The sequence below is a fragment of the Palaemon carinicauda genome, chromosome 7 (assembly GCF_036898095.1).
Source record: "Palaemon carinicauda isolate YSFRI2023 chromosome 7, ASM3689809v2, whole genome shotgun sequence".
NCBI classification, from domain to species: Eukaryota; Metazoa; Arthropoda; class Malacostraca; order Decapoda; family Palaemonidae; genus Palaemon; species Palaemon carinicauda.
This window is the reverse complement of record NC_090731.1, coordinates 156,403,634-156,413,633: the sequence shown is the minus strand read 5'-3', so window position 1 is coordinate 156,413,633 and position 10,000 is coordinate 156,403,634. Positions and strand designations below refer to the sequence as shown.

The window sequence follows — 10,000 nt, the reverse complement described above, 5'->3', positions numbered from 1 at the left end:
ATCAAACATGTTCTATCACCTGTTCTATTAATAGATAAAAAAGTAATGTTTGGACGAAAGATTGTGTTAGGTAAAGAGTGGGACTTGTGTTAGGTTTACTAGAGTTCACCCTCATCAAACATGTTCTATCACCTGTTCTATTAATAGATAAAACAGTATAGTTTGCACGAAATATTGTGTTAGGTAAAGAGTTTGACTTGTGTTAGGGTTACTAGAGTTCACCCTCATCAAACATGTTCTATCACCTGTTCTATTAATAGATAAAAAAGTATAGTTTGCATGAAAGATTGTGTTAGGTAAAGAGTGGGACTTGTGTTAGGTTTACTAGAGTTCACCCTCATCAAACATGTTCTATCACCTGTTCTATTAATAGATAAAAAAGTAATGTTTGGACGAAAGATTGTGTTAGGTAAAGAGTGGGACTTGTGTTAGGTTTACTAGAGTTCACCCTCATCAAACATGTTCTAGCACCTGTTCTATTAATAGATAAAAAAGTAATGTTTGGACGAAAGATTGTGTTAGGTAAAGAGTGGGACTTGTGTTAGGTTTACTAGAGTTCACCCTCATCAAACATGTTCTAGCACCTGTTCTATTAATAGATAAAACAGTATAGTTTGCACGAAAGATTGTGTTAGGTAAAGAGTTTGAGTTGTGTTAGGGTTACTAGAGTTCACCCTCATCAAACATGTTCTATCACCTGTTCTATTAATAGATAAAAAAGTAATGTTTGGACGAAAGATTGTGTTAGGTAAAGAGTGGGACTTGTGTTAGGTTTACTAGAGTTCACCCTCATCAAACATGTTCTATCACCTGTTCTATTAATAGATAAAAAAGTAATGTTTGGACGAAAGATTGTGTTAGGTAAAGAGTGGGACTTGTGTTAGGTTTACTAGAGTTCACCCTCATCAAACATGTTCTATCACCTGTTCTATTAATAGATAAAAAAGTAATGTTTGGACGAAAGATTGTGTTAGGTAAAGAGTTTGACTTTTGTTAGGTTTACTAGAGTTCACCCTCATCAAACATGTTCTATCACCTGTTCTATTAATAGATAAAAAAGTAATGTTTGGACGAAATATTGTGTTAGGTAAAGAGTGGGACTTGTGTTAGGTTTACTAGAGTTCACCCTCATCAAACATGTTCTATCACCTGTTCTATTAATAGATAAAACAGTATAGTTTGCACGAAAGATTGTGTTAGGTAAAGAGTTTGACTTGTGTTAGGGTTACTAGAGTTCACCCTCATCAAACATGTTCTATCACCTGTTCTATTAATAGATAAAAAAGTATAGTTTGCACGAAAGATTGTGTTAGGTAAAGAGTTTGACTTGTGTTGGGGTTACTAGAGTTCACCCTCATCAAACATGTTCTATCACCTGTTCTATTAATAGATAAAAAAGTATAGTTTGCACGAAAGATTGTGTTAGGTAAAGAGTTTGACTTGTGTTGGGGTTACTAGAGTTCACCCTCATCAAACATGTTCTATCACCTGTTCTATTAATAGATAAAAAAGTAATGTTTGGACGAAAGATTGTGTTAGGTAAAGAGTGGGACTTGTGTTAGGTTTACTAGAGTTCACCCTCATCAAACATGTTCTATCACCTGTTCTATTAATAGATAAAAAAGTAATGTTTGGACGAAAGATTGTGTTAGGTAAAGAGTGGGACTTGTGTTAGGTTTACTAGAGTTCACCCTCATCAAACATGTTCTATCACCTGTTCTATTAATAGATAAAAAAGTAATGTTTGGACGAAAGATTGTGTTAGGTAAAGAGTGGGACTTGTGTTAGGTTTACTAGAGTTCACCCTCATCAAACATGTTCTATCACCTGTTCTATTAATAGATAAAAAAGTAATGTTTGGACGAAAGATTGTGTTAGGTAAAGAGTTTGACTTGTGTTAGGGTTACTAGAGTTCACCCTCATCAAACATGTTCTATCACCTGTTCTATTAATAGATAAAAAAGTAATGTTTGGACGAAAGATTGTGTTAGGTAAAGAGTGGGACTTGTGTTAGGTTTACTAGAGTTCACCCTCATCAAACATATTCTATCACCTGTTCTATTAATAGATAAAAAAGTAATGTTTGGACGAAAGATTGTGTTAGGTAAAGAGTTTGACTTGTGTTAGGTTTACTAGAGTTCACCCTCATCAAACATGTTCTATCACCTGTTCTATTAATAGATAAAAAAGTAATGTTTGGACGAAAGATTGTGTTAGGTAAAGAGTGGGACTTGTGTTAGGTTTACTAGAGTTCACCCTCATCAAACATGTTCTAGCACCTGTTCTATTAATAGATAAAAAAGTAATGTTTGGACGAAAGATTGTGTTAGGTAAAGAGTTTGACTTGTGTTATGGTTACTAGAGTTCACCCTCATCAAACATGTTCTATCACCTGTTCTATTAATAGATCAATGAGTATAATTTGGACGAAACATCAAGTTAGGTAAGGAGTGTGTCCTGGGTTAGTTTAAATAGAGTCCACTTTCATCAATCATTTTCTATCACCTGTTCTATAAATAGACCAATAAGTATGGTTCCGACGAAACATCAAGTTAGGTAAAGTTGGTTCCTGGGTTAGGTTTATTAGAGTTCACTCTTATCAAACATGTTGTAACACCTGATCTATTAATTGATCAATAAGTATAGTTTGGACGAGATATCGCGTTAGGTAAGGAGTAGGTCCTGGGTTAGGTTAACTAGAGTTCACACTCATCAACCATGTTCAAACGCCTGTTCCATTAATAGATCAATAGGATTGGATTTCCATCCAAATTCAAATTCAAATTCAAAAAAGTTTATTCACATATAGGTACATCAAATGGATGTATTAGCATGCTAATGCATCCCCAACAAAACTTATTAAAATGCTCCTTTATATATTCCAGTAAAACCTAGGAAACTTGTTAACATTTTTTTTTTGTGATATTATTTATGACAAAGCAAACTTGCTCAGTAACACTATTAATAGAAACATTTCTAAATTCCCTAAGTTTATCACATTCTAACATATAATGATGTAGAGTATGCGAGTATGCTTCACCACACAATCTACAGGGTATACCATCACCATCAATATATTGCCAACAATAATTATACCCCAACCTCATTCTCATAACAAAAGTATCAACTTTAGAAAGGACCTTGCCGTATGTAACATTAGTATTTTCAGTAACAAGCAAATAATGCCTCATACTGACGCTGCCCTCTTCCAAGATCTTTAAAGCCTTTTCTGTTCCCCAAACCTTCCAATGTCTATTCTATTACACCAGGTGGTTGACGACAGCAGATTTCACAGTTGACTAATAATATTGTTGAATTATTATTTATGGTTGCCATACAGGGTTATACAGGTGTTCGGCGTTCGTACAGATAATTAGACAGGAATTTGTTTCAATTGAGCTGAAGTACTCGCATGGGTGTACTTGCATTAGGAGCCATTTTAGTTTGTTTGTATGTTTGAGAAAGAGAGAGAGAGAGAGAGAGAGAGAGAGAGAGAGAGAGAGAGAGAGAGAGAGAGAGGGAGAGAGAGAGAGAGAGAAATCTTATTATTTTTGTACGAGTAAACCAATTTGCTTGATCCCTCTTTTATAATACTATTTTTAGTGAACTATGTAAACTTGAAGAACTTGTTATGCTCATATAAGAAATATGCAAAATGAAGAAGAAACCTGATTGCATCTCTCTCTCTCTCTCTCTCTCTCTCTCTCTCTCTCTCTCTCTCTCTCTCTCTCTCTCTCTCTCCGTTTGACTATAATCATTAATCCTTACTAACTGCCATGTATAAATCAAAATAGAAAATCATTCACATCTTTCCGGATGTATAATTTTTTCTTGAGTGCAAATTTTGATAAGAGGATTCTTATGATCTGTTGCCCTTATCAAGTTTAGTGTTAAGCCTTAGTTTTTAATCTTTTAGGATTATGAAATGAATGCATAAGCCTGAGGGAAGATGATACAATGGATATAAGTAGATGTAGAAAGTTTTCTCGAGCCGCCGATCCTGGTGTACAGTGGGACTAATATTACCGAAATTCATGCAACAAAGTTAAAATGGATTATTAAGTTTTATCAATGAGGTCAGCCAGAATTAGTTATGGATAACACTTTTAATAGGACACTGAATTTAAATCTACTTAACTTTCACTGCGATGGTTAGGCTTTCTCATAAAAGAGAATTTGTAAATATTAAATGTAATAAGTAAGAAGTTTCATAAAGCTTATACTGTAGATATATAGACTCCAATCATTGTAGATTAAATTACCTTTTTTATCTGTATGTATGTAAATATTTAATTATATAATGAATTGAAAGTTTATAAAGTTTATAATTGTATAGACTCTTAAACATAGAAGTAAGTTTATAAAGCTTATAATTGTATAGACACTTAAACATTGAAGAAAGTTTATAAAACTTATAATTGTATAGACACTTAAACATTGAAGGAAGTTTATAAAGCTTATAATTGTTATAGACTCTTAAACATTGAAGGAAGTTTATAAAGCCTATAATTGTATAGACTCTTAAGCACTGAAGAGTAAGAAAGTATTTTTTTTTTTATCATCATAAACATCATCCATAACCAGAGCACTGCAGGGCAAAGGCCTCAGACATAGTCCTTCCACTCGTGTCTTATTAGTCCTTCCTTGCCAATTTTCCTTGCTAATTTTTCTTAGCTCGTCAATCCGTCGTCGGCTTTTCCTTCCCCTGGTTCTTTCGTATGTAAATATTTTCTTATCTCAAAATTCAGAGGTTCGCGAAGCTTTTGATTAATTGTATAGATTTAAGAAATTACCTTTTTATTTGGGAGTTTTTTCACCGGCTTAATATTCACTGAATATTCATTGACGGCTGCAGTTTGGATATTCATAGAATACATGATGCTTTTTCTATAAACAGTAAATAACGATGTGTAAAAACCACAAACAGTAAATAACGATCCGCGAACACCACAAACAGTAAATAACGATGCAAAAACACCACAAACTGTAAATAACGATGAGCAAACAGAAAACAACGATGAGCATGAATCGAAAATAGTAAATAACCATGCGCAAAAACCGCAAACAGTAAATAACGACCCACAAACTGTAAATAACGTTACACAGACAGTAAATAACGATGAGCACGAATCAAAGATAGTAAACAACGATGCGCAAAAACTACAAACAGTAAATAACGACCCACAAACTGTAAATAACGATGCGTAGACAGTAAACAGCGATGAGCAAGAATAGAAAATAGTAAATAACGCTGGGCAAACACCGCAACCAGTAAATAACATGTTCAAGCACCACAAACTGTAAATAATGATCTGCAAATACCACAAACAGTTAATGACGATCTGCAAATACCACAAACAGTTAATAACGATCTTCAAATACCACAAACAGTTAATAACGATCTGCAAACACCACAAACAGTGGATAACGATCTGCAAACGCCACAAACAGTTGATAACGATCTACACGGACCACAAACAGTTAATAATGAACTGAAAACACCTCAAACTGTTAATAACGATCTGCAAACACCACAAACAGTAAGTGACGATCTGCAAACACCACAAACAGTAAATAAAAATCTGCAAACACCACAAAATGTAAATAACGATGCTTAAACACCACAAAATGTAAATAACGATGCTTAAACACCACAAAATGTAAATAACGAACTGCAAACACCCCAAACTGTTAATAACGATCTGCAAACACAACAAACAGTTAATAACGATCTGCAAACAACACACAGTAAATAACGATCTGCAAACACCACAAACAGTAAATAAAAATCTGCAAACACCACAAACAGTAAATAAAAATCTGCAAACACCACAAAATGTAAATAACGAACTGCAAACACCCCAAACTGTTAATAACGATCTGCAAACACAACAAACAGTTAATAACGATCTGCAAACAACACACAGTAAATAACGATCTGCAAACACCACAAACAGTAAATAAAAATCTGCAAACACCACAAACAGTAAATAAAAATCTGCAAACACCACAATCAGTAAATGACGATCTTCAAACACCACAAACAGTTAATAACGATTTGCAAACACGACAAACAGTAAATAAAAATCTGCAAACACCACAAAATGTAAATAACGAACTGCAAACACCCCAAACTGTTAATAACGATCTGCAAACACAACAAACAGTTAATAACGATCTGCAAACAACACACAGTAAATAACGATCTGCAAACACCACAAACAGTAAATAAAAATCTGCAAACACCACAAACAGTAAATAAAAATCTGCAAACACCACAAAATGTAAATAACGAACTGCAAACACCCCAAACTGTTAATAACGATCTGCAAACACAACAAACAGTTAATAACGATCTGCAAACAACACACAGTAAATAACGATCTGCAAACACCACAAACAGTAAATAAAAATCTGCAAACACCACAAACAGTAAATAAAAATCTGCAAACACCACAAACTGTAAATAAAAATCTGCAAACACCACAATCAGTAAATGACGATCTTCAAACACCACAAACAGTTAATAACGATTTGCAAACACGACAAACAGTAAATAAAAATCTGCAAACACCACAAAATGTAGATGACGATCTGCAAACACCACAAAATATAAATAACGATGCCTAAACACCACAAACAGTTGATAACGATCTGCAAACACCACAAACAGTAAATAAAAATCTGCAAACACCACAAAAGGTAAATAACGATGCCTAAACACCACAAACAGTAAATAACGATGTGCAAAGTGTGTGTAGTCTACACCCTAAACGGAGATCACCGCCATTCGCATGAAGAGAATAAGTGCAAATTCATCTTTGCGAATCCTCTCCGAAATCGGGTGTAATTTGCCTGGGCGCATGAAGAATTACCCGGACATAATCATTACCTCGTTAACGAAGAGGAATGCGCTTTGCCCCTTTTTGCCTCGCTAAATCTGAAAACGCATTTAAGGCAATTTCCTCGGGATGAGCCAAAATGCTCCTATGTCATATTCCCTTTGAAGCCTAACTAGAATTTTTTTTAGTTTTTTAGATGTTGCCTTTTTTATGCCAGTTTTTTAAAAAATTGGGTTTTTAAGGCCTGTTTTTCAAATATAGTTGCTTTAAGCCTGTTTTTTTTTTCTTTTCTTTTTTTTTTCTTTTTTTTACAAATGTTGGTTAATTCAAAACTTTTTTTCTTTTTTTACATAGGTTGTTTATTAATGTTTTTATTTTATTTTTCTTCTTTTTATTTTTCAAAATAAGCAGTTTTAGCTGTTTTTATTTTCTAAATGTTGGCTTTCTTATCTTTTTTACACGTTTATTATTATTATTATTATTATTATTATTATTATTATTATTATTATTATTATTATTATTATTAGCGAAGTTACAAACCTAGCTGCAAAAGTAAGATGCTATAACCCTATGGGCTCCAACAGGGAAAAAATAGCCAGTGAGTTAAGGAAATAAGGAAACACATTAACTGCGAGAGAAGTGATGAACAATTAAAACAAAATATTTTACGAATATTAACAACATTGAAATAGATCTTTAATATATAAAATATAAATAGAGAGAGAGAGAGAGAGAGAGAGAGAGAGAGAGAGAGAGAGAGAGAGAGAGAGAGAGAGAGAGAGAGAGAGAGAGAGATAATTATGTCACCCTGTTCAACATAAAAAGATTCGCAACAAGTTTGAACTTTTGATGTTCCGGAAGATCATTCCATAACTAGATCACAGCTGGAATAAAACTTTCTAGAATAGTGAGATGCATCGAGGCTTATGATGGAGAAGGCTCGAATAGTGAGATGCATTGAGGCTTATGATGGAGAAGGCTAGAATAGTGAGATGCGTTGAGGCTTATGATGGAGAAGGCTCGAATAGTGAGATGCATTGAGGCTTATGATGGAGAAGGCTAGAATAGTGAGATGCGTTGAGGCCTATGATGGAGAAGGCTCGAATAGTGAGATGCATTGAGGCTTATGATGGAAAAGGCTCGAATAGTGCGATGCATTGAGGTTTATGATGGAGAAGGCTAGAATAGTGAGATGCGTTGAGGCTTATGATGGAGAAGGCTCGAATAGTGAGATGCATTGAGGCTTATGATGGAGAAGGCTCGAATAGTGAGATGCATTGAGGCTTATGATGGAGAAGGCTCGAATAGTGAGATGCGTTGAGGCTTATGATGGAAAAGGCTCGAATAGTGCGATGCATTGAGGCTTATGATGGAGAAGGCTAGAATAGTGAGATGCGTTGAGGCTTATGATGGAGAAGGCTCGAATAGTGAGATGCGTTGAGGCTTATGATGGAGAAGGCTAGAATAGTGAGATGCGTTGAGGCCTATGATGGAGAAGGCTCGAATAGTGAGATGCGTTGAGGCCTATGATGGAGAAGGCTCGAATAGTGAGATGCGTTGAGGCTTATGATGGAAAAGGCTCGAATAGTGCGATGCATTGAGGCTTATGATGGAGAAGGCTAGAATAGTGAGATGCGTTGAGGCTTATGATGGAGAAGGCTCGAATAGCGAGATGCATTGAGGCTTATGATGGAGAAGGCTAGAATAGTGAGATGCGTTGAGGCTTATGATGGAAAAGGCTCGAATAGTGCGATGCATTGAGGCTTATGATGGAGAAGGCTAGAATAGTGAGATGCGTTGAGGCTTATGATGGAGAAGGCTCGAATAGTGAGATGCATTGAGGCTTATGATGGAGAAGGCTAGAATAGTGAGATGCGTTGAGGCCTATGATGGAGAAGGCTCGAATAGTGAGATGCATTGAGGCTTATGATGGAGAAGGCCTGACTTTTATAGTTAATTGCATGCCTAGTATTACAAGCAGGAAGGTACTGGCAGGGAAGGTCTGAATGCAAAGGATGGTCATAATTTTAAAAAATCTTAAACAAGCATAAAGAACTAACTAAACCATGGTGCCAGAGATTAATATCTATATTAAGGTTTCCTTGAGTGATAAGCTATGGTAAGCAGCTCCTCTAGAAGGACACTCCAAAATAAATCCATTGTTCTCTAGTCTTGGGTAGTGCCATAGTCTTCCACTGTCTTGGGTTAAAGTTCTCTTGCTTGAGGGTATACTCGAGCACACTATTCTATCTTGTTTCTCTTCCTCTTGTTTAAATTTTTAATAGTTTATATAGGAAATATTTATTTTGCTGTTATTGCTGTTCTGAGAATGTTTCATTTTTCCGTGTTTCTTTCCCTCACTGGGCTATTTTCCTTGTTGGAGCCCCTGGGCTTATAGCATCCTGCTTTTCCAACTAGGGTTATAGCTTGGGTTATAGCTTAGCAAGTAAAAATAATAATAATAATAATAATAATAATAATAATAATAATAATAATAATAATAATAAGACATAGAAAGCAGTCCTTAAATTAAAGTAAATAAGTAATCCTCTAAGTAACGCTATTACCTTGATCCAGATATGAGATCCGGTCTCATGTTCCATTAAGGGTTGGAGCGCTTACTTGAAGCAAATGGATCTGACCCTGTTATTTCTTCCGTCATTGCTCTGAGGTTCCCACCATTTCCTCTGTGTTTCACACTGTTGAGTCTATTATTTTCAATGTGTTTCTGACGGTAGTTCTCGATTCGCTAATGCAATTTCAAGGAGATAGAAGTTTGTGTTGAATTTTGCATAAGTCCTTGTAGTTTAAATCATAGATATACTACTATATCTATGGTGTTAGATACTGTTTGATGTGTCTTTGTAGTTTAGATCCTGTTTGATACGTTTTCATAGTTTAGATAAAGTTCGAATCTTCTTTATAGTTTCGATACTCTTTGGTGTGTCGTTGTAGTTTGGACTTTAAATACTGTTTGATTCGTCTTTATAATTTTAGATAGTGTTCGAAAAAAAAATAGGGTGATTAAGAAGTGCACAGGCATGTAGACAAAACAGTGAACAGAATAAGATAAAAAAGGAAAGAAAAGCAAATAATGAGGAGAAACGCAAAGGAAAAATAAGGTAGAGAAAAGTACAGGCGTATAAACAAAGCAGTGA

The 10,000-nt window shown here is 34.9% G+C and overlaps 1 protein-coding gene across 1 annotated transcript in view; it reads left to right on the top strand.

Moving 5' to 3' along the window:
• Window positions 1-10,000, top strand: part of LOC137644594 (chemotaxis regulatory protein ChePep-like) — a 63,166-nt gene that overhangs the window by 30,369 nt on the left and 22,797 nt on the right. Inside the window, exon 2 of the mRNA XM_068377552.1 lies at window positions 5,392-5,540. Within this exon, the coding sequence (XP_068233653.1) occupies window positions 5,392-5,540 (149 nt within the window). The remainder of the gene's footprint in view (window positions 1-5,391; window positions 5,541-10,000) is intronic.